At 36.1% G+C, this 25,755-nt stretch overlaps 2 protein-coding genes across 7 annotated transcripts in view; one reads left to right on the plus strand and one right to left on the minus strand.

Moving 5' to 3' along the window:
• PEX13 (peroxisomal biogenesis factor 13) overlaps window positions 1-377 on the minus strand; it is a 33,952-nt gene extending 33,575 nt beyond the window's left edge. The window contains exon 1 of the mRNA XM_029232634.1: window positions 236-377. Within this exon, the coding sequence (XP_029088467.1) occupies window positions 236-327 (92 nt within the window). The 5' untranslated portion in view covers window positions 328-377. The remainder of the gene's footprint in view (window positions 1-235) is intronic.
• Window positions 378-691: 314 nt separating this feature from the next.
• The window catches only part of PUS10 (pseudouridine synthase 10), a 66,860-nt gene continuing 41,796 nt past the window's right edge, over window positions 692-25,755 (plus strand). For 2 of the 6 annotated variants that reach the window (XR_003794958.1, XM_029232361.1), the window contains exons 1-4: window positions 827-925; window positions 3,749-3,889; window positions 6,396-6,659; window positions 7,406-7,492. Coding sequence is in view for 5 of the 6 variants with exons in the window: in XM_029232361.1 (XP_029088194.1) it covers window positions 3,764-3,889; window positions 6,396-6,659; window positions 7,406-7,492 (477 nt within the window). In the remaining variant the exon portion in view is untranslated. Of the gene's footprint in view, window positions 722-791; window positions 926-954; window positions 977-3,746; window positions 3,890-4,823; window positions 5,057-6,395; window positions 6,660-7,405; window positions 7,493-25,755 lie in introns of those variants that run through there. The other 4 variants (XM_029232363.1, XM_029232364.1, XM_029232362.1 and 1 more) reach the window with 4 other exon arrangements.

Raw genomic sequence — 25,755 nt, forward strand, 5'->3', positions numbered from 1 at the left:
CCCCCCCGGAAACGTCGCTGCCGAGAGCCGCCGAGTCAGAAACAGCTGTCTGACACCGAAATTCCCCTTGCAGGCGCCCCGGCGGCACTTCGACCTCCCTTAAGACTAGGAGTGTGGGTGGGGGCTGGATGAGAGGGGGAGGGGATACTTCACACCCAACAACGGCCTCAACCGCCTCCTGCCAAGTCCCCGCTAAGGCCCACAAAACTCGCGGCCTGAAAAATCGCACACTCACTGGAAAGTGGTGCCGGGTCCTGACCCCGGCCCGGCCCCCGGAATCCGGCGGGTCTCCCAGGGTTTCGGGGGAGGCGGCGGCTGGGACGCCATCTCCGCCTCCTCTCAGATCCCGCTCTGCGCTGGGACTCTCCAGGCCCGAGGACACCAGCCGCTTAAGCGCCAGGCACAATATGCAGAGTGCAGAGCCCTCCACCCGGCCCTCCCCTGCAGTCAGGATGTGGTTTGTGGTGCTTTGGTATTACAGCCTAGGAGGATGCCACTAACCTATGGGAAGAAACGCTTTCTTTTTATTTGCCTTGGAAAGAACTTCCATTCTAAACAGAGGGTAAGAGCTCATCGATATTTCTGGTGGCGGCTATAATGTCCTAGACGTCAGAGTCCCAAGGAGGCTTCCCTGGGACACGTCCTGCACCCGGCCGGGAGTACTGCCCCACACACCACTCCTCCACCCGCGGGGCAGGCAGGGTGCGTGGCGGCCGGCCAGGTATCTTGACTGGTTTCCCTGCAAACAAGCAGGGGAGAATTCACTCAGTCCTCGCGTGAGGGAGCTGGTACTTTTTGTTCTATAGCTCTCGTTTCCTCGGGGAACAGAATTGCTAGACGCAATAGGTGCGTTGTCTTTAGTCTTCCCCGTTCCCTCTGAGGGCTGGAAGGGGTTAAATCTCTAGCTCCGGCGCCGTGGGAGAAGGTGAGGCAAGGGAGGTCTGAGGAGAGGGGGTGAGGACTGCATGCCGGAGAGGTGTGGATGGAGGGGATCGTTTCCTTCCTGTGGGAGAGGCTTTGTTAGCAAGGAGGGGTGAGTGGGAAGTGTTTGGGGACCTGACTGTAGGTGAGAAGGTCTTCCTTGGTTGGCCAAAGGAAAGACTGGAGGTTAGACCTAGGGTTAAACTTTCCAGAAATCTAGAGTAGATTCCACTCCTGAGTGTATCGGTAGCGCGATGAAGTTACGAGCGCCTTTCTTTAAAAATCCACACCCCACCCCCACCCCACAAGACGAATGACACCCTTCTGTATGAAAATGAGTTTTAAAAGATCCCGGGATGTGAGACTCAGCCTGGTTTTTTTGCCTGCTCCTGGCCTGTTTGTAATAAATAGTTTCTGTAATCGTCCAAGAAGTGAAAAGAAAAACCATCTTCTCTAGTAAACCAGAGACGGGGCTAGTTACCATTGATTTGTGGAGCAGGGACTGGATCGCCGTAGGATCCTGACACCTGGGAAGAGATTCTGTTGCAATGAAAAGTTCCAGTTCTTTGGGTAAAGTAAACACGTAAACGAAAAACAAACATCGTAAAGGCAACCGACAATGAAAACCTTACAGTACGGGATGCATTTCTCAGGGCTTGGTTTCAAAGATAATAAATCTAATATGGAACAACTGATTTCTGATGTCTTATGAAATCCTGGCATTTCAGCGCTGTACACCAAGATGAAACAACCAAATTTAAGAACATATTTTTTCCTAATGTAAACGCGCTTGGGAAGTCGCTAGATTGTTGCTAGGTGAAAGTGATCTTGAGAAATTTGTAATGCCATTCGATTACTAACATAATTACGGAAGAGGGTTTTGTTTTGCTCTTTTAAGACCTCTTCAAATTACTCAAGACAGGAGATTTCCTAATTCTGAACGGGTTTGGAAACTTTAGAGCCAAGAGAGTATAATGTGTCATTTATTGACTAGCGTGATACCTTTGTTCTAGTGAACCTACTGGAGAAACAAACATTGTCTTTAAGCCAACGGGGGGAAAAAGCATACATTTTAATACAACTATTTAACTTAAGTCTCCTGGGAAATCTTTGATACAAAGTGCCCATCTTAAGCACTCAGTCCTGGATTTATTTATTGGACAGGAGGGTTTATTGGTTTCTCTTTCTGAGTTAAAGGTTAATTCTCAATTAAATGAAATCCTTGGCTTTAGCTAATGGATAGGCGGAGAAAAAAAGGACGAAATAGAAACAGTTTCTCTGTGAGGGGAATGCAGTTGGGATACACTTTAAATGCTGATAATCAGCTCCTCAAAGAATCCCAACCCCTTATCGGCATCAAAGTATTAGATTAAATGAGCTGGGGGAAGGGATTCAGATCGTTTGTAAATAACAATGATCACACAGAGCTTCATTATGCAGAGGTTGTTCTTTACATATTCTGTACTTTCTGGAGCTCAAATTTACTTAGGCAATCCTAAATCAGTGTTTCCCAATCTGGGTGTCTGAAAGTTCTCACTGGTGTGTCCAGAGAAGCTTGGTTTTCTTCCCTTCCCCTCCCTGACAACTCACATATTCTGGTACCTGAATTAGAACCCAGCCACAGGCAATCTGGTTTTTGTAGTCCTGCTTGCTGACCTTATTTTTATGGTGAAGAGTTCCATAGTACTATCTGTTTTCTGTCAAGGATCTATTCTTGATAAGTGGCCACAAACATTTAGAAACTTGAAAGTAAGTAGTGGGTTTTAAAGGGTTAGAAAACACAAACTAATTCTAAGAGTCACATCTTTATAGTAAGCAGTTGGTAAGAGCTTCACCCTCCACAAATACTAAGTTCATTTGAATTATGAAAATGAACAAATTAAAGGTGCCACAATCTTTTATCTCTATGACCTCAGTACCATAACCACGAAATCATAGTTTTATAAAATATCACTAGTTCCTCATTTTAAAGTAATGTGAGCTGATTCATTAATCAGAAGACCTTTTTTTTCCCTCCAAACAGAATGACTACGAAATTTAATTTTCATTACCCCACTCCTTCCTGGCAACAAGAACCCATTCTCTATGTCGTATTTACTTCCAAGTGAGTTTGTTCAAATTGCAAAAAAGTGGCAACTTGTTTTAGATAATAATTACTCTAAAATATTTTGCACTTTATTTGTTTTTGTTGGAGTTTTTACTTGTGTATGAAAGGAAGATTTTTCTCATTTTGGTAATAGTTGGCTTTTACTTAGTTATTATTTCATCAAAGTAAAATTGATATTTTTGAATCTGATCAGTTTGCTTTGAATACTTGACTGCTTAACTATCATTAAGGGCAGTCAAGTATTACATAACGTAGACTGATCTGATTATTTTTTCTAGCAAACTCATTTCTTATTTCTAACAGGAAAGTTTATTGAACTTACAACTCTGTGTTCTCAAACAATACTGAATGGTACAAAATAAAAAGCAAAATTACACTCTGTATTCTTGTTTTCCTTACCCTCCTTAGAGACAGCCATTTTTTATTAGTTTTTATTTCTTTTGATTGATTTAGTTATGTTGATGCACTTTATCATAATCCAGAATGTTAAAGTCCTTGACAATTAGAAACTTTTACCTGATCCATCTAATAAATTGCCTTCAAGTTTTTGTTTCAATATGGATATAATGAAAGGGACATTATTGGAGAATACCAAATAGTGATTTTCAAATATAAATGTTTTATCTTTAAAGATTTTTATCCTTAAAGGTGACCATATATTTGTCTGTGAAAGTAAAACACAAAAGGTGCTCATTAGTTTTACTTTTTCTTTTTTTCTAGTTGTAGTTATTTAATATGTTTCCACTGACTGTGGAAAACAAGCATGTGGCCCAGTTGTTGCTCAGTACTGGTACCTGTCCAAGATGTATCTTCAGATTCTGTGGTGTGGATTTTCATGCACCATACAAACTTCCCTACAAGGTAAGGGTATTTTCTTTCTTTCTCTCTTCCTTCCTTCCTTCCTTCCTTTTTTTTTAAGTTAAGAAAAGGTTTTAAATCAATACCTGTGTATTTGAGGGCAAGTATCTGTTCATAACTCTTCATTAAATTTTTTAAAAAACTATAATAAAGTAGTTACCGATAATGGTAATTTTGGAATTGCCATTACCATATAAAATGTAAGTTCCTTCTTAAGTGATTATATTTAACATTTAATGTAGTGAGATCTTTGTGAAGCAATTCACTGGTGCATTTAATGTTTGCATAGATCTTTCCTAAAGAATATCTAGACAGAATATCACAAAATAGTGCATCTCACCAGATATTAGTAAAATGTAATGGGGGAGTGGAAGCATGGTGGGTTTGGTTGCCTTTTTTCTTTTTCTGTTTTCTGTATTACCACTTGTATTTACAAATAGGTGTTTGCAACTCTCTAGAAGTAAATGCTTATTATCACTTACCACTATTAATAGCAAAAGTAATATACTGAGGTCTTTGACATTTATGGTAATATACAGAGAGCTTTGACATTTAATAGAATATTTCATATAAAATATATAACATTTTGTGAAATATATTTTATTCTAACAGTGATGTTCTTTTCAGAGGCAGATAGTAATTATATACATATGTGTAAATATGTACTTATAAACAGTACGAATACACCACACATGCACACACACACGCGCACACACACACACACGCACACACACACACACACACATTCAGCTTCCTATAATTTAAAAAAATTGCCCAGGAGTTAGCAATGGCAGTCATTTCTCCTATGTATTAGTTTCTATTATTTTGGAAATAATTATATCCAATATTCATATAGCATTATTATATGTCAAGCTCTCATATAATCCTCACAATAACCTAATAGGTAAGTACATACTATGATTGTCTCTATTTTCAGATGAAGAAACTGAGGCACAGAGAGGTTAAGCAACCTGCCCAAAGTTACACAGCTATTAAGTGAGCAAGCTAGGATATGAACTGTCTGTCTGAATCCAAAGCCTAGAATTTGGAGCTAGAAGACATGGATTTGAATCCCAGTTTCACCACTTTCCAGCTTCAGTTTTCTTCTCTGTAAATGGGCGTGATGATAACATCCACCTCACAGGATTTTAAGGGACAATATCTAATAAAGTATGTGAAAACACTTTGAAAACTGGAAATGGTACATATACTATGATGATTAATATATACATCTATATTTCTTTATACGCATAATGACTATGAAGTGATAAGATTGAGTTTGTGTAACTTGCCTTACAATTTTTTTCAGACACATTTATAATCTATTATTTTATACATGTTGTAAGTTTTAAAATATATATTATAGAAAGACACTTAGTGTTACCAACTTTTGTATCATTTTATGTAAATAAACATGAAAATATCTGAGGACTTTTCTGGGTAAATATATTTTAATATTTTCTATTCGTGTGATATATGTACACATGCATGTATCTGTACGATGTTATATTGACATTATAGGTCTTAGGTAATAATAAACATATTTGTGTGGGCCATAATATGCCTGTATGTGTATATGTGTATGTATTTCTCTGTTAAAGATTTAATAGGAGAGCTCATGTCTTAATAAAATGAATTAAATTTGTTTGAGTGAAAGATTTTTCCCTTTAGAGTCAGTAAATTGTAATATGAGTGAATTTCAAAAGGATATTTATTCAACAACTGAATAATAAAACCTGCCCAATTTAGACAAAACAGAAGAAAAGTCCTCTGAGTATTTAGATGAGTGGAACGTCTGAAATATGATAGTGGCTTGAAAGGAATGCCACTTTTTACATTCCAATACAAAGAGTGACAGAAATTAGGCAAACCAGAATGTAGTAGAGGGCTTTTTTCATTTAATGCCTGTAAATGGTTTGTAATTATGATGCCAAATTTCAGCATTGCCAGCATCTGTTTGCCTTTGTTTAGTAAATTGACTAGAAATTATTTTTACTTAATAGACTTCTAATCTATGTAATTTTTCATATTTCATATTAAATATTGTACATATGAAGTTTTAGTGGTTGTGAGATTATTAAATAACCTAGCATAGATGGAAATTCAGTTTGCATTTCTATTTGCTAATAATTAGAATTGAAGTTGGGTTTTTTTGTTTTTGTTTGTTTGTTTTGCTGAAATTAGCAAGTGAATGACCCTCACAACAGAACTACAGGCCAAATTAATAAATTTGTTAATGGAGCCTTTCCATCTCAGATTTAGGATTTTAGCTTCACTGATGTATGAAACTCTTTTGAAAAAATATTCACACATATATTATAGGAATTAGGTATTCTCTTTTAAATTCTCCTGAAAGCCAGTGCTGGCTAATAAAACTAACTGCTCCAGAACTGATATAAGTCAGCATTGTATAAGTCTGTGATATATCATAATTTTCACACTTCATCTTACCCTTAAGGACATTGTTAAAGGGTCATTACTTTTTTTATTTTTTTAATTAACTTTCCAGGAGTTGCTCAATGAACTGCAAAAATTTCTGGAAACTGAAAAAGATGAATTAATTTCAGAAGTTCCAAACCCACCTCCCAAGAAAATTCGACTACAAGAACTAGAAGATGGGATTGATGGGATGGATAATCTGAGTCAAAATGGAGAGGGAAAGATCTTGATTATTGAAGATGGAAGCATTGCTTCCAAGAACTCAAATTTAAATGTATGCAATGTATGCCTAGGAATTCTTCAAGATTTCTGTGAAAAAGAGTTCATTAAAAAGGTAAACTGTTTTTTTATTAATGTGCGATTCGTAAAGATTTTCAGTTCTAAGGACTAGAATTCTTGTATCCAAAGGAACAATGCCATTCGTTTCAACTTGTTTCACACAAATGGATCATTAGAACGTTTTCTTAATTTTTTTTTTTAAAAAGCCTACTATTCTCAAATTACCTTTTTATCAACATGTCAGAAAATTAATGAAATATGTATCCATGTATTTCAGTTATGAGTGCTGTTCAATTGAACAAAAATGTAGCAGTTTTCCCTTTGCTGTTTAACATAGCTAAGGAGTTAGAGAAAAGTTCTTCTTTAGTCATACCTTTTAGTGTCTAGAAAAGATTAGTGTTACAGCCTTGAGGAAGGTACATGATTGAAGGTGGGATTGCTTTTTGTTTCCAGGTATCAAGAGTGCCTATTTGGCTTTATTTTGTTTAAGATCTTTTCTGAATTACCAGGTGACTTAATAGAAAAGTATTTTGACATTCAACAGGTTGTTCTGCAGGTGAGTCCTGGCTCTTTTGGCACCTTGTGATATCAGTCCTCAGGGTCATAGTTGGCAAATATTTGATTTCAGGATGTTTGTGAGAGTTCCTACTCAAAGGTAAAAGTTTAGAAGTTTTGCAGTGTCATCTCCTGGACCAAAAATTCATGTTATGAAGATTAGTGTAAAAATTTGAGCAATTCCTGGGAATTTATATAATACTTTTTTATGTAATAAAAAATACTTTTTATGTAATACTTTTTTAGGTGTGCCAAAAGGTTGAGGCCTCTGGGTTTGAATTCACCAACTTGGTATTGTCAATCTCCTTCCCACCACAGCTATCTGTAAGAGAGGTAAGGTCATTTACATACATAAAACTGTATGTGAAGTACACAATAGAAATTTCTAAAAATATAGGAAAGTATAAATATTCCTTCCCATATTATATTTTCACATTTTATGAATTTATTGAATGACTGAAAGCATTACATTATTATAGTTGCTTAATGATGTTGAGTGAATGGATGAGAAAAGGAATTATTGGTTCAAGTTAGTTTATTCATCACAGTACTGCCATCTTTTTAAAAGGTCCTAATTCAGTAGCAACATTCGTTGAGCGGCATGTTGGTCAGAGAAAGATATTTGACCAGGACTTCAGAGATCTTTTGGGGCAGATGTATATGTTTTATAATGGTCCTAGGATAAGATCATTTTAATTTTGATGAGCCTTCTCTTTTCCAGAGTAAAATATAAAAAGACGGCACCTCTTTTAGTCAATGGAAAAAGGGAGAGAAATAGCCTCATATTTATTTTAACTTTTTTCTTTTGGTAAGTGAAAAAAATAATAGTAGTCATTATTGTAATGTTCCTGTGTGTAGAAACTGATGTGAAAACACAAAACTATCTTTGTTAATACTGTTAAATGTAGTATAGAGAGAATGGCCTCTGTAACCTCAAATTATAATGAGCTGTAAACACATCTATTTATATGTATGAGGTATATTTTCCCTAAGAATCCCAAAGCATCACCTTACATCTTATACCATCATTTTCTTTGATTGAATATATTTATTAGTCCCTAAAAGGCTAAAGATTGACTTAAGACTTGTTGAGGCTGGATAAATGATAGAGAAGAGCTGGGAAGTGAAAAAGAGTAGAGTGATTTTAAGTAGTATCTCTGTTGATGACAAGATAATGGAGCAAATGGAAGAGTAAAGGCAGTGATAATGATAATACTGAGGTTTATAAACACTTAAAGTCATTTTCTAGTCAATCATCAGTGCATTTCTCACAGATAGGTCATCTCCAGGGTCCAATTTTGGTGGAGAAAAACAGACTTCCAAAAGCTAAGTGACTCACAAAGCTTTCAGTGTTTGAGTAACAAAAATAGGAAAAGAAATATATTTTCTAAGTGTGGTTATATATCTTACTACCAATCTTCATCTCAAAGTTTATATTTTTACGTTAAAATTTGTATTGTCCATTTTTACCACATGTGATGATTTTAACAATATTAACTTAATATTTGTTAAATACTTATGAAGTATTTATATTCCATATTAGAAATAGAAGATGCTGTTTTAAAAAATAGAATTATTCTGCATAAACTCTTCTTGCTTTTATTTATTTATTTTTGGCTGCGTTGGGTCTTCATTGCTGCATGAGGGCTTTCTCTAGTTGCGGCGAGCGGGGGCTACTCTTCGTTGCGGTGCGTGGGCTTCTCATTGCGGTGGCTTCTTTTGTTGTGGAGCACAGGCTCTAGGCACGCAGGCTTCAGTAGTTGTGGCTCGCAGGCTCTAGAGCGTGGGCTCAGTAGTTGTGGCTCACGGGCTTAGTTGTTCCACGGCATGTGGGATCTTCCTGGACCAGGGCTCGAACCCATGTACCCTGCATTGGCAGGCAGATTCTTAACCACTGTGTCACTAAGGAAGTCCTTAAACCTACGTTCTTATACTTGGGTTTAGAAAAACAACTGCCAAGTAAAGGATGAGGCAGGAGTGGCTTGAGCTATGTTTAATTGGAAGATTGGGATTGACATATACACAGTACTATATATAAAATAGATAACTAATAAGGACCTACTGTATAGCATAGGAAACTCTACTCAATACTCTGTAATGGCCTATATGGGAAAAGAATCTAAAAAAGAGTGGATGTATGTATATGTATAACTGATTCACTTTGCTGTACACCTGAAACTAACACAACATTTTAAATTAACTATACTCCAATAAAAAAAAAAAGAGCTGTGTTTATAGTGATGGCTTAGGAGTTTTAGTTAGTAGCCCAATGAGAATTATGGGTGTGATTAGATAAGTTCTCTGGATTTTCATCCAGATATTAGAAGTATAGTATCTGAAAAGATGAAGGTGACGATCCTTTTTTACTCAGTGCTGACCATTCCTAGAGTACCATAGTCAGATGGAATGTTCTACTTTAGGAGGAGCAAATACAAATGGGAAGGCATTTTGTAGTAGTCCCCCAAACTTGTGAATATGTTATTTTGCATTTTTAAAAAAGGGACTTGGCGGAAGTAATTAAGGTTAAGGATGATGAGATACAGAGATTATCCTTAATTAGCTAGGTGGGCTCAACCTAATCATGTGAGTCCTTAAAAGTACCCTTCCTGGCTGAGGTGATAGTAAGAGAAAAAGGTGATTGTTTAAGAATGGTCAGAGATGCAGTGTTGCTCACTTTGAAGATAGTGGGAGGGAGCCATGAGCCCGGGAAAATGAGTGGAATCTGAAAGCTAGAAAAGGCAAGGAAACAGGTCCTCCTAGCCTAGAGCCTCCAGAGAAGAATATGGCCCTATTGACCCAGTGAGACCAGTGTCAGGCTTCTGACCTAAAGTACTGTAAGATAATAAATTTGTGTTTTAAACCACTAAATTTGTGGGAATTTGTTATAGCAACAATAGAAACAAACACATTTAGATGAGTGCATTTAGAATGTTGGAGACATCTGAACCCTGGTCACAGGAGCTGCTGCCAAAGGAACTTGGGTTATTTAATTTGGAGAATAGATGATTTAGTGGGACAAATTTGCCCTGCTTAAATATTTGAGGGGTTTTCTCCTGGAGAGATAGAGTAATTTTCAGCTGTAAGGAGGATTATCCAAAACAGGAGAGACTGTTTTCAGGAATGGTGAGTTTTCTGTCACCAGAATGTTTAAGCCAAGACTGGGCAACTACTTGGCAGAGATATATATATAAGGAAGTTGTGAACCTATAGTTGGTTAGACTAGAGACTTTGTTCAGCCTTTACAAACTTCAAGATCCTATATAGTTTTAAGAAAAATATTTATTACAGTAATTTTTAAATGTTACCTTATATTCATGATTGATTCCTCTAAACTCCTACACCACATTACCTTACTGCCACACTAAAATTACCATAGAGTGAATAACCCAGACTTATGCTAATATTAGGCTAACCTGGTATTGATGGGAAAAGAGCATTCCAAGTAGGTCCTTTTAAAAGTAAGCACTTTAAAGCCCTGTTCTTCTAGGTTTATCTTTACTAGTACAGTTCAGTAGGGGGCAATATTGTACTATCAGTTTGGCCTACTGGCCCCACCTCAGGAGCAGCGTGCAGGAAACAGTTGTTTACTACAGACTTTTTTGGGTTTTGTTTTTAATTTTTATTGGAGTATAGTTGATTTACAATGTTGTGTTAGTTTCTGCTGTGCAGCAAAGTGAATCAGTTATACATATATCCACTCTTTTTTAGATTCTTTTCCCACATAGGTCATTACAGAGTATTGAGCAGAGTTCCCTGTGCTCTACAGTAGGTCCTTAATTACTATTGACTTTGAATGTTAATTGTCCCTTAAATGTTACTTTGGTCGTTTGAAACACCTACTTCTCTATATGCAACTTGGTATAGTTCGAGTTTTATTTGTCAAATCAAAACCTTTTTTCTCTCATTTGTTATACTTTGTGATATTTCCATGCTTTGCACTAAGTACTATAAGTTATACACAGCCCTAGAAAAGTAGCCAAAAATAAAAGCAGTACCATTTCTGTGGTAGCAGTTTATATTTACAAAGTTGTTCTTTTCTTAAATTCTGACAAATGGGTATTCAAAAGACTTTGGATTTTTACTTAAATCGGTGCGGTCTTAGCCAGTTTGGGACCATCATCTCATTAAGAATCTAAAGAAAGCAATGACTCCCTTGTCCTAAAAATGCATGTATTCAGAATTTTGCATGTATTTATATAGGCCTCTTAAACTCCCAGCCATTAACCTAGGATCTTTCTTAATTGGACACTCCAGTAATTTTCCCCCTCTGTAATTGATTGATGTGCTTACTTTTTCTAAAGGGCAATGCTTTTTCTAATTATGATTAGCTCATAGTACAGAATTTGATGAAATCTCTGACTTCAAGTACAGAGAGCTACACTTTCAATTTCATATTGTATGTGTAGGCCTGAGCTGGCTATCTTCATTCATTAACCCAACTCTCTAATTTAGCAAGCATATTTTCTACGTTTTATTCATTTTCTGTGACTTCTCAATTTTTATTTTGTATGACAACACCTTGCTTAAATCAGTTTTTGTTCTCTCTTACCCACCATTTAGTACCAACTTAAGGTTCACTTCAATCGATAAACTTTCTCAGCTTACTAAGGAGTTTTCAGACTTTGTAACCCTATTTTTTGGTTAGGTTAGTTAGTTAAGACTTGCTTCAATCTTTATGTGGTCCATTTATCCATGCAAAGCATTTTTACAAGGTTGCTGAATGAGGCACTGAAAAACATGCAAAATTATAGCAATCACTGTCTCGGCCTCTTAGGGATTTTTCAGTAGATTCTTTATGGATGGGTTGAGGGGATGTAACCTTGCTAATGTTTTGCATATACAGGCTGCAACATTTTAAGCCATTCAGAGGACATGCAGCAAACCCATCTTCCTTATGAGAGGTGACCCCAATAGCATACCTCTGTGAGCACAACATCAGTATATGGAAGTCTGCATGATCAGAATCACAGAATCATAGATCTGTAGGAGACCTTGGTGACCATCTAGCCTCATTGAAAAATGACATGTATATGGTTGTGATTTGTCAGAGCTCTGCCCATGCCACCATCTCAGGTATAAATCCCTTAAAACCTACTGAGACTCTGATGGAGTCCAGGAGTTCCCAACCTTTTAATCTCTGAAAATTTAACGGATCCCCAGTGTCTGTGAATTGGAAAGAAGGTATGTTTGGATGATTTTTTTCAGCCTCACAGATTGGGATTACTTCATTAATCATCTCACTCATCTCATGTGAAGGGGGGAAGACGAAAGCTTGCCCAGTGTGTCACATTTATTGGAATTTGGGTTTGTCTCCCTCATTCACGCTCTTTTTTTTTTTTTTAAATCCACACCATCTCTTATACTTAGGCATGTTTTATTTACTTAACTACCTTGGCTCTATGGGCATTGCCTTTTCTTAACTACTGCACTTGTTAAGCCATACACTCGAGAAGGATCAGGGGACAAAAGAATGATAAAATCTAGGCAGAGCTGTTGCATCAGGGGGAACATGGGACTAGACATGGGAGCAGGTTCAGGATTCTGTTACTCCATCTACAATTGGGACGTGTGTTCCAAGGAAGAAAGGATGAGTGACCTGTGATTAGTCAAGGTCTTTGTAGAACCCAAGTCCTGGTTACTTTAGGGTGGGCAGTCAGCAGTCCAGCTGTCAGGGAGTCAGAGCAGGTATTGAATAGGTTTAATAACTCACTATTAGAGGGTACAGTTGCAGGGAGACCAACAAATAAAGCAAGAACCCTTTCCTGAAGTCACTGAGCCTTGTAGCAAGGAAGAACAAAGCATATTCCCACGAATGAGATGCCATGGTGAAGTAGGACAAGGAGCAAGGCTAATTCTAAAAACCATCACAATAACGTATACTGGATTCAGGAATGCAGTTGGCGGAGTATTCAGACATATGTTTAAATACTTGAAAATGCGTATGTTTACTTCCTAGCTTTGCTTTTTTCTTGGCCTGAACCAGCTAAGTATAGGCAGAGGAGGCAGCAAGAAAGAAAAGGTTGCTATGGCTAATCCACCAGTGTGGGTGGTTGAGAGGTAGCAGGGTGTGTTAAGAGCATGAGGCAGCCTTAAAATTTTGAAGTTTATGTTTTAATTTGTATGGTCTTATTCCATGAATTGTCACATTTTGCATCTTTAAAATTTTTAGTGAGAAATGGTTATATAACAGAGTTAATAGGAATACAAGATGAAGCAAATCCTTTTTCTATTTCCCCATCAAATGCAACATATTATCACATTGCTACTTACCAACTGTTGAGTTCCTTACCAAACTTTCCTTTTTTTCATTCAGTTTTAGGACTGCATGGCCTAGTGGACTGAGTTTCAGAAAAAGGGAGCTTCTAAATTAGACTCTATTTCAGATTTCTTTTGTTACATAGAGAAGTCATCTCAATTACCCTTTTTGCTGAGATCACCACCATGTTTTAGACTTACTAATTCTCAACTACTAAGTTATTATTTTTGAAAAATCATTCATAATAATTTATATATACAATATATGTATATAAAGTGATAGTTTATATGTGAAACAGCCACACCACCACAATGTGTGCTTATGTTTTAGGAGCAGTGAGATACAACCCCTTTCTTGGAAAAAACAAGGGGCAGTAGCTGCCACCATTTATTATTTGTAGGACAGCGTGCTGCCTGTGCTGTCTCATTTAATCATAACAACCCCTTGAAGTAGGCAGTGTTATTATTTCTATTTTACAGATGATGAAATTGAAACTCAAGGTTACACTGCTAATAAATAACAGAGCTAGGATTTAAACGCTCATGTATCCAACTCCAAAGTATATGCTTTTTTGTGTGTGTGTGTGCTGTACACGGGCCTCTCACCATTGTGGCCTCTCCTGCTGCGGAGCACAGGCTCCGGACGCGCAGGCTCAGCGGCCATGGCTTACGGGCCCAGCCGCTCCGCGGCATGTGGGATCTTCCCGGACCGGGGCACAAACTCGCGTCCCCTGCATCGGCAGGCGGACTCTCAACCACCGCGCCACCAGGGAAGCCCCAGTATATGCTTTTGATTATTGCTGTGCCCTACTTACTACCTACACTGTGATTTGGTCAGATAGATATCAGAAGTGGGTTATTGTGTATCTGTGTTTACAGGAGAGGCTTAGTCTAGGTTTTGACCTTTACACTCAAATGGTATAGTATCTTCAAAGTTAGGGAAAGGATTCTTGGTAAAAGTATATATATATGTGTATATATATATATATATATATGGAACCAGAGCTCTTGTAATATTTTAACAAGAGTAATAATTTAACAAACATAATGATAAATCACCAATTTATTTGGTGATTCTCTAAAATTACAACTTTGAAAGTAAAATTAAAATTACATTTTTTAGCACTTTCCCACCACACTTAAGGTCAAGTTTTGTTATCAGATGACTGGAATAGGTACAGAAGAGGTTTTAAATCAAATATCTTTTTACAGCAGATGTCTTAAAATAGAGGAATTTCCATTCACTTTTGTGAGGAGCTACTTCTGTTTTTCCTTTAATCTTAGAACGATTGATAGGTGTGTGTGATGATGAATTATTATGTTATTCCCTTAATAATTAGAGGTGGGCATGTCAGGATTTCAGCCATGTCCTTTTGTCATGTGTACTTCCAAATATCCAAAAGGAGGGAGCTGGTGCCACCCTGAAGTCAGACAAATCCAACTTCATTATTGACTTCTCAGAAATCTCTTCCTTGAGAAGTAGTACTGCTACTTTCTTACCTTTAAAAAAAAAAGAAGAATTAGTAGTATTGATTAATGGTAGTGCTACAGCTGCTCCTGCTTCTTTTTTAAAAAAAAAATTAGGTTGTACTGCTTAAAATATTGGATGTTATCTTTACAAATCTTTCCTTTTATTTTTTAAAATATTTATTTATTTATTATTTTGGCTGCACTGGGTCTTAGTTGCAGCCCGTGGGATCTTCGTTGCGGCACATGGGCTTCTTAGTTGTGGCATGCGAACTCTTAGTTGCAGCATGCATGCGGGATCTAGTTCCGCGACCAGGGATCGAACGCAGTCCCCCTGCATTGGGAGCACAGAGTCTTACCCACTGGACCATCAAGGAAGTCCCACAAATCTTTCCTTTTAAATGAAACTTTGTTTTTCCTTACCAGTATTAATACAGGATCAGTATTAGTGGAATCTATTTTCTAGAGTAAATACCTTTCAAGGAAATGGTATCTGAGAATTTTTTTTCCTAAGAAAAACTGGGTATCTTTTTCCTTGCCATTATTTTTATTATGCAGAGTTATCTGATTTTTTTTAATATGATAAATATTTTTCAACCAATTTGGACACTCATCATTTATAAAACTCTCATGTGAAAGGCCTTAGTTTAGCATTGGATTGTCATTTCACAGTGTTACTTCCTTTTTATTGCTTGTAGCTTTGGGTTTAACAGTTAGTGGGTCAGAGATCAGATGGGTGTACGGCTGTCTCTACAACCTTGACAAGAGTGCTCAGAGCAGGTACTGGCAGAAGGAAGAGGGCAAGTTTTTTATTTAAGCGGTATATAATTATATAAATTTTTATTTAAAAATTTATATGTATGGCAAATTAAAGAGTCATATATTATTTTTATTATCATTTAAAAGCTATTCAGAGAATTCCCTGGTGGTCCAGTGGTTATGACTAGGTGGTTTCACTGCCGTAACCCGGGTTCAATCCCTGGTCAGGAAACTAAGATTCCACAGGCCGCGCAGTGCAGCCAGAAAAAAAAAAGACAAAGAAAGTTATTCATATAAGTAACTGTTGAAGTATTGATGTGATTGAAACTCTTGATTCTTTCCTCTGGTGGAATCTCAGTTTATCTCTGAGGTGGTTGTTAAAATGTTATTGTGAGTATCTGGGCAGGTATAATGTGAGGGGAACTAATTTGTGGGGAAAAATAAAATGGATTTTATTTAGATGTGGTCAGTATAAAAAAGGAAATGAAATAATGAAATAGATGTGTTGGTATCAACACAGGTAGCCCTTTTATTCTTATATAAAGAATCATGGGCTTCCCTGGTGGCGCAGTGGTTGAGAGTCTGCCTGCCAATGCAGGGGACACGGGTTTGTGCCCCGGTCCGGGAGGATCCCACATGCTGCGGAGCGGCTGAGCCATGGCCACTGAGCCTGCGCGTCCAGAGCCTGTGCTCCGCAACGGGAGAGGCCACAACAGTAAGAGGCCCACGTACCGCAAAAAAAAAAAAAAAAAAAAAAAGAATCATATCACACCTATTAGAATGGTTATTATAAAAGAGACAAGAAATTGCAGGTGTTGGAGAGAATGTAGAAAAAGGGGAACTCTTGTACACCGTTAGTGAGAATATAAATTGGTGCAGCCACTATTGAAACACAGTATGGGGATTCCTCAAAAAATTAAGACTAGAACTATGATATGATCCAGCTATTCCACTTCTGGGTATTTATCCAAAGAATACAAAATTACTAATTTGAAAAGATATGTGTACCCCTATGTTCATTCAGCATTATTTACAGTAGCCAAGATATGGAAACAACCTAGATGTTCATTGAAGGATGAATGGATAAAGAAGATGTGGTATATGTACACAGTGGAATATTACTCAGCCATGAAAATAAGGAAATCTTGCCACTTGCAACACTGTGAATGAAACTTGAGGATATTATGCTAAGTGAAATAAGTCAGAGAAAGACAAAACTGTATGATTTCACTCATATGTGGAACTTAAAAAAACAAATGAACAAATAAAGCAAAACAAAAACAAACTCACAGGGGACTTCCCTGGTGGTCCAGCTGTTGAGAATCTGCCTTCAAATGCAGGGGACATGGGTTCGATCCCTGGTCAGGGAACTAAGATCCCACATACTGCAGGGCAACTAAGCCTGCACGCCACAACTAGAGAACCCACGTACCGCAACTACTGAGCCCACGTGCTCTGAAGCCCATGCGTCACAACTAGAGAGAAGCTGGCACACCACAATGAAAGATCCTGTGTGCCACAATGAAAGATCCTGCATGCTGCAACAAAAAGACCCGACACAGCTAAAAATAATAAATAAATATTTTTAAAAAACCCCTCCAAACTCACAGATACAGAGAACAGATTGGTTGTTATCAGAGGGAAAGGGGGTTGCAAGATGGATGAAATGGGTGAGGGGGGTCAATTGTATGGTGAAGGATGGTAACTAGACTATTGGTGCTGATCATTTTGTAGTATATACAGATGTCAAATTATAATGTTGTACACCTGAAACTTATATAATGTTATATACCAATTTTATCTCAATTTAAAAAATCAGGGCTTCCCTGATGACACAGTGGATAAGAATCTGCCTGCCAATGCAGGAGACACAGGTTTGATCCCTGGTCCGGTAAGATCCCACATGCTGTGGAGCAACTAAGCCCACGCACCACAACTACTGAGCCTGCGCTCTAGAGCCCGTGAGCCACAACTACTGAAGCCTGTGTGCCTAGAGCCCATGCTCCGCAACAAAAGAAGCCACCGCAATGAGAAGCCTGTGCACCACAACGAAGAGTAGCCCCCACTCACTGCAGCTAGAGAAAAGCCCGTGTGCAGCAAGGAAGACCCAACACAGCCAAAAATAAATAAATAAAATAAAAATAAAAATAAATTTAAAAAAACTTAACTCATTAAAAAAATAGAATCATAATATAAAATAGTTTCTATTTAGAATTCAGTTCACATCTAGGATTCAAATTTTTTGTGAAGCTGGGGTGTTATGTGTATTGATAATATTTGTTCATTTGGTATTATCACTATAAATTCATATTAGAAACTGTGAGAGAATGATTTTAGTGAGGCTTTGGATCGTATTTCTGAAAGCATTACCTGGTAGAATCTCTCCTTATGAAGAAAGTGGGCATGTACACTCAAGCCCTATTGAATAAATCAGTAACCAGGAACGAATGCTAAATTGGTATTCCAAAAGATTTTTTTAAATGCAGACATGTATTCAGGGCACTTCTTTTGGATACATTTTTATTCATGATGCAACCTGAGTTATTTTGTAAATAAGATTAAGATGCACCACATGTGTCTTTTGAAGGGCTTTTAATCATACTCACTACAGGTATAGTGTAATGAATCAGAGTGAGTGTTCAGATAAACAATATTCAATTAGCATAGAGACTTTTTTCCTGAGCTTTTGATATAGTACATCTATTGGATAGCTTGTTGGACATCTTAGGTAGTCTTTTTCCAGTTTGTTTTGTCTTTCATGTTTCTCACATTTTAAGTAATTGCCTCATAGGAAACACAGAGATTACATGATGTGAGTCCTTGAAGTTGAAATCTATCCTGGAATAGAAATATTTTCATTTTCTTTTTAGCAATTTATGTTATTATATTCATCAGCATTTAACCCCTTCCTTCTCACAGATAACCATTGTCTTTACTCCGAAAGCTAGAGTTGAAATGGGCCTGATTTTGAACTTTATATAAAATGGAATCATAACATGATAAATCTTTTGTGTCTGGCTTCTATCATTTGATGTTATTTTTAAGAGATTCATTCATATTGCTATGTGGAGCTGTAGGTTGTCATTACTGTACGGTATTCAGTTGCATGAATATACTGCAGTTTATTCATACTACTATTAATGGATATTGAGGACATTTCTAGTTTTTAGCTACTTTCAGCAGTGAAACCATCAACATTCTTGAAGCTTATGCTAGTGCACATATGCAGGAGTTTATCTATGGTATATGCCTATGAGTGGAATTGCTGAGTCATAAGGAATACATTTCTTTGAGTTTATCAGATAATGCCAAACTATTTTCAAAGTGGTTGTACTAGTCTACATTCCCACTTTCATTTATTTTGATCTTTAATTTCTTTCAATAATGGTTTACAGTTTTCAGTGTACAGATTTCACACATATTTAAAATAATTTGTCCCTAAGAATTTCATTGTTTTAGGTGCTCTTGTAAGTGGAATTGGAGTTTTATTGCATTTTCCAATTTTTCATTGCTGATCTGTAGAAATGTAGTTGGTTTTTGCAGACTTGTAACCTGCAATCTTGCTAAACTTTTAAAAATAGTTCTAATAGTTTTGTTGTAGATTCCTTAGGATATTTGACCATGTTTTTTTTATTACAAATTCAGATTCTTCAGTTGATAGTGGGTTATTCAAGTTTCCTATTACTTCTTCTGTCAGATTTGGTAATTTGTATCTTTTGAGGAATTTGTTTCATCTAAGTTGTCAGATTTATTTTCATAAAGTTTTTCATAATGTTCCCCCTTCTTATGGTTTAATGTTTTATTCCATGACAATGGTAATGTGTGTCTTCTCTTTTTTTCCTGTGATCTGTGCCCCTAGAGATTTACCGATATTATTGATCTTTTCAAAGAACCAGTATTTGGTTTCATTGATTAATTCTGTATATGTTTATTTTATATTTCATTGATTTCTGTTCTTTATTATTTTCTTCCTTCTACTTATTATGGCTTTAATTGTTCTTTTTCTGTATTCCTCAAGTTGGGAGCTTAGATAGTTTATTTTGGGTTTTTCTTCTTTTGTGCTACAATAGCAGGGTTGATTAGGTGTGCTAGATGCATATGTCCAGCAAAGCCTAAGATATGTACTATCTGGTCTTTAACAAAAAAATGTTGCCAAGCTTTGCTCTAGGGGCTATAATAACCATCTTTATCTTAACTCAATCAGGAATATTATAATCTTACAACATTATATTTCTATTTTACTGTTCTTAGTGCAATTGTTGTATATCTGTTATGTCTGTATACTGTGTTATAATTTTTGCCCTGAAATACATATCTTTTAAAGATGAGATGAAAACAATATGCCTACCTATTATATTTACCACAAATTTACCATTTCTAGTGCTCCTCATTTTCTCTAGATCCAAGTTGACATCTGGTGTCATTTCCCTTCATGTGACTCATGACCCCCACTGAAAAGACCCTCATTTTACCTTCTCCAAAAAAAATAAATAGTCTTTTAGAGGAGTTAGGGCAGGTCATTCACCTGGCTAAATGAAGTGATGTGGGGGATTTGAAGAGCTACCTCTTTTTTCAAACAGATTTTCAGTCAAACTTCCTTATTTTGCTCCTTCTATCCCCACTTCCAGAATTCCATGGTGATGTGTTTACTCCTCAGACTTTTGTTGATTGTGGCGTATCAGTTATGCGTGCTGCCAGTTTAGGTTTCAGCTTTTTGTGTGTGTCTCTGTCCTTTACCATTCCTCTATCTGCTTTCCAACTTCCAGATTTCTAACTACACTCCCACTGTCCCCATCCTGGTGGATTTTATGCTCTTTTAACAAATCTCATTACTTGTTGTTTTAGAGGATTAGCAAAAGTACATACCTGAATTTGATATTCTCTCTTTACCCAGAAGTCCAAATACATTTGCTTACTTTTAAAATACAATTTTTGCATTTGTCTCATTTTAATATTTATTATAGTTACATTATTTTTATTTATTACATTAAACAAATTACCAAAATCAAAGTATACTGTCTAGTTTCTTTCATCTGTGAGGTTAGAAATACTTTTTTATGCTATAACAACCCTAATGGAAATCTGTCAATTTAGTTTTTATTTTACAAATTAATTATATGGAAAAATATGAAGAAAAAATATTCTTGAAGAAATTTTATATTCTTTTTTGGCAGTTAATAGTAGCATTCATACCAAATAATGACCTTTACAATGTTTGCATATTTTAAGGTTATATAATGGAGGAGTGGTAGGTGGAAGAAAAGGGTAGAAAAAATTCATTACCAATTAGACTCATGAGTATATTTACTAATCATTTTTGACATCTCATGAACTTAGGCCTTTTTTATTTGTTTAGTTATTTTAGCTTCTATTTTTATATCATATTGTACAAATTAGTGGTAGTATATTAATAACTCATCACACTGCCATTTTCTAGAAATGCACTTGAAATATCCCAGCCACCAAAGCTTTGTCATTAGATCTTGCCATTAGATAGTCTTCACCAAATTGTTCGTAGGAATCTGTGGTTCCTTCTTCCTTCTTTTTCTCTCACTGTCTCCATCTCTTTCTCCCCCTTTCCCTCTCCCTTACCTTCCTGCCTTCCCTTGCTCCCTCCCTTCCTTCCAAATACTATATCAAGGTGTCCTAATAAAGATATTGGCAGGATTCAAACTGGACAAAATTTAAGGTCCAAGGGCCCCTGCCTTTCTCCTTTCCCCAGCGTCATACTGCATTTTGTTGTTGGGTATATGGTTTGATCTGCCTTGATCATTTGCCTTTATGTTCTGCACACCCGTTAACTAGCATTCATGGCTAGAAACTGGCCCAGTGCAGATGATGTTCCATTCTCAAATTCACAACAAATCACCTTCCTTAAACTTTTAGACTAAAACTAGAACTGAAAGTTTGGAAGGGGCAAGGCTTGAGGAAATCCCCTTTTTTGTTTAATGTGCATTACTAAACAGAGTTAGGAGACCTGCATTATAAAAAACAATTAACATTTTGGTATAATATCTCATTTAAACTTCCAATTATGCAAGAAACAGCATTCTCCCTGTTTTACAGATGAGGAAACAAACACCAAAAGGGCATTTAATTGCCCCAAATTACTTGCTGCTAAGTAGGAAGAGAACTTGAACCCAGTTCTTTCTATTTCAGACTCCCATGCTTTTTCCAGGATGCTTTTTGACCTCCTTCCCATCCCGCCTCTGACACTACTTAGGCAAGTTCCTGGAAAGAAAAAGTGGTAGGCACACTAAACCTTACCAGATCAGAGGAGTTTGTCATTTATTTGGAAAGATTTTGTTTGAAGTTTTCAGGACATTGTTTTAATAAATTTAGAAAGCCTCCAATATTAATACCTTGACACATAAGCTATTTCTCAAATTATAATAAAATTCATTAACTTGGAGAAAGATTTTTCTCTAAAAATAAGATCATGTTATATGGGGTGGGGGAGGGTGTTGTGTGTACATTTTATAGTTTACAAAACATTCATTCTGTCATCACAGCACTTCTAAAGATAGCTATTGTATTTATGGGGAATGAGGTTTACATTTAAAATGGGCAACTCTTCTCTTTGAATTGATTAAAATTTTGATAAGTATTTCAAAATTGCCCTCCTAAAAGATGTTACCAGCTTACAACAGTGTATTAAAACCTTGTACCCTTGCCCAAACTGGGTATATCATACTCTTTCGTATTCTAAACCCCGCAAAAATTATCTTGTTTAATTTACACTTGTTTGATTTTCAAGTGAGGTTTCACATCTCTTTTGCATGTTTATTAACCATTGGGGTTCCTTTTTATTTGGTTATTTGGCTCTTTAAAATTGATTTTTAAGAGCTCTTTGGACATATGGTTATTGATCCTTTGTCTATTTTATTTCTTTCAGCCTGTCATTTGTCATTTATCTTTGTTTATGGTCATTCAAAAAACTTAAATTTCTAATTTTTGTGGAACTTTTCAACTAGGAACAAATTTCTCTACATTTTTTCAATTCTTTGTTTGGGCTTACAATTATTTTACAGTTTTCATCTCACATTTCATAAATTTATTCGTATGTGGGTTTTTTTAATGTGTTTTCATTTTTTATTTTAATTGTAATCTGAGTAGGTTTTTTTTTTAATAACATTTTCTGTTTGGTTACTAGGAAAGTAATGTGTGTATGTTTGTGTGTCTTGGTATTTATCTTGTAACTGCCCAACTTTCTAGCCTCTATTATTAATTCTAGTGATATTCCTCTAATAATAATTCTATTATTAATTAATTCTGAATTAATTCTAATTCAGTTGGTTATCTAAATATGCTGTTACCTTATTTGCAAATAATGATCATTTTTCTACTCTTTTTTCCTACTATTTATGTGTATATTTATTGTATATGTGTGTATGTATGTATGTATGTGTGTGTATTTATCTTATAGACTTGACTAGGACCTCCAAAACATGTTACCTAATGGTAATACTAGTGACTCTTGTCTTGACCCTCAATAATAGGAATGTTTCTAGAGTTTAAATATTAATTACATTGTTAACTCTTTTCTGATATATACTCTTTATCTATTTAAGGAAGTTTGCTTCCATTCCAAGTATAGGAAGTTTTTTGAATCAGGAACAGATATTTTGCAACATATTTTTCTCTTTTTAGCTATTATTATAGTCAAGTAAATGAATTGGTTTTCTTATATTGAACTTTTGTTGTTTTCCTGAGATAACATTTTTCAGTCATTTTATTTACATAGAAATTTGACATTAATATTTTATGTAGGATTTTTATATACATAAATATGTATGTATATATGTAAATAAGAATAGCCTATTATCTACCATTTTTATGCTACCTTTGGTTTGGGTATTAAATTATGCAATTAGATTACATATTGGATTATGGTTTGAATATTAGATTATGTAAGCTATGTGGATTTAATTATCAGGCTTTCTATCATTTTAAAAAATTTTTTAAATTTAATTTTATTTATTTTTTATACAGCAGGTTCTTATTAGTCATCAATTTTATATACATCAGTGTATACATGTCAATCCCAATCGCCCAATTCATCACACCACCATCCCCACCCCCCCCCACGGCTTTCCCCCTTTGGTGTCCATATGTTTTTTCTCTACATCTGTGTCTCAACTTCTGCCCTGCAAACCAGTTCATCTGTACCATTTTTCTAGGTTCCACATACATGCGTTAATATACGATATTTGTTTTTCTCTTCCTGACTGACTTCACTCTGTATGACAGTTTCTAGATCCATCCATGTCTCAACAAATGACCCAATTTCGTTCCTTTTTATGGCTGAGTAATATTCCATTGTATATATGTACCACATCTTCTTTATCCATTCGTCTGTCGATGGGCATTTAGGTTGCTTCCATGACCTGGCTATTGTAAATAGTGCTGCAATGAACATTAGGATGCATGTGTCTTTTTGAGTTATGGTTTTCTCTGGGTATATGCACAGTAGTGGGATTGCTGGGTCATATGGTAATTCTATTTTTAGTTTTTTAAGGAACCTGCATACTGTTCTCCATAATGGCTGTATCAGTTTACATTCCCACCAACAGTGCAAGAGGGTTCCCTTTTCTCCACACCCTCTCCAGCATTTGTTGTTTGTAGATTTTCTGATGATGCCCATTCTAACTGGTCTGAGATGATACCTCATTGTAGTTTTGATTTGCATTTCTCTAATAATAGGTGATGTTGAGAGCTATCATGTGCTTCTTGGCCATCTGTATGTCTTCTTTGGAGAAATGTCTATTTAGGTCTTCTGCCCATTTTTTGGTTGAGTTGTTTGTTTTTTTAATATTGAGCTGCATGAGCTGTTTATATATTTTGGAGATTAATCCTTTGTCTGTTGATTCGTTTGCAAATATTTTCTCCCATTCTGAGGGTTGTCTTTTCGTCTTGTTTATGGTTTCCTTTGCTGTGCAAAAGCTTTGAAGTTTCATTAGGTCCCATTGGTTTTTTTTGTTTTTATTTCCATTACTCTAGGAGATGGATCAAAAGAGATCTCGCTGTGATTTATGTCAAAGAGTGTTCTTCCTATGTTTTCCTCTAAGAGTTTTATAGTGTCCGGTCTTACATTTACATTAAACTCCATTTTGAGTTTATTTTTGTGTATGGTGTTAGGGAGTATTCTAATTTCATTCTTTTACATGTAGCTGTCCAGTTTTATCAGTACCACTTATTGAAGAGACTGTCTTTTCTCCATTGTATATCCGTGCCTCCTTTGTCATAGATTAGTTGACCATAGTTGCGTGAGTTTATCTCTGGGCTTTCTATCTTGTTCCATTGATCTATATTTCTGTTTTTGTGCCAGTACCGTATTCTCTTGATTACTATAGCTTTGTAGTATAGTCTCAAGTCAGGGAGTCTGATTACCCCAGCTCCGTTTTTTTCCCTCAAGACTGCTTTGGCTATTCGGGGTTTTTTGTGTCTCCATACAAATTTTAAGATTTTTTGTTCTAGTTCTGTAAAAAATGCCATTGGTAATTTGGTAGGGATTGCATTGAATCTGTAGGTTGCTTTGGGTAGTATAGTCATTTTCACAATATTGATTCTTTTAATCCAATAACATGGTATATCTGTCCATCTGTTGGTATCATCTTTAATTTCTTTCATCAGTGTCTTATAATTTTCTGCATACAGGTCTTTTGTCTCCCTAGGTAGGTTTATTCCTAGGTATTTTATTCTTTTTGTTGCAATGGTAAATGGGAGTGTTTCCTTAATTTCTCTTTCAGATTTTTCATCATTAGTGTATAGGAATGCAAGAGATTTCTGTGCATTAATTTTGTATCCTGCAACTTTACCAGATTCATTGATTATCTTTAGTAGTTTTCTGGTGGCATCTTTAGGATTCTCTATGTATAGTATCATGTCATCTGCAAACAGTGACAGTTTTACTTCTTCTTTCCCAATTTGTGTTCCTTTTCTTTCTTTTTCTTCTTTGATTGCTCTGGCTAGGACTTCCAAAACTATGTTGAATAATAGTGGTGAGAGTGGACATCCTTGTCTTGTTCCTGATCTTAGAGGAAATGCTTTCAGTTTTTCACTATTGAGAATGATGTTTGCTGTGGGTTTGTCGTATATAGCCTTTATTATGTTGA

The sequence above is a fragment of the Monodon monoceros genome, unplaced genomic scaffold (assembly GCF_005190385.1).
Source record: "Monodon monoceros isolate NGI ecotype Baffin Bay Population unplaced genomic scaffold, NGI_Narwhal_1 Super_Scaffold_19, whole genome shotgun sequence".
NCBI classification, from domain to species: domain Eukaryota; kingdom Metazoa; phylum Chordata; class Mammalia; order Artiodactyla; family Monodontidae; genus Monodon; species Monodon monoceros.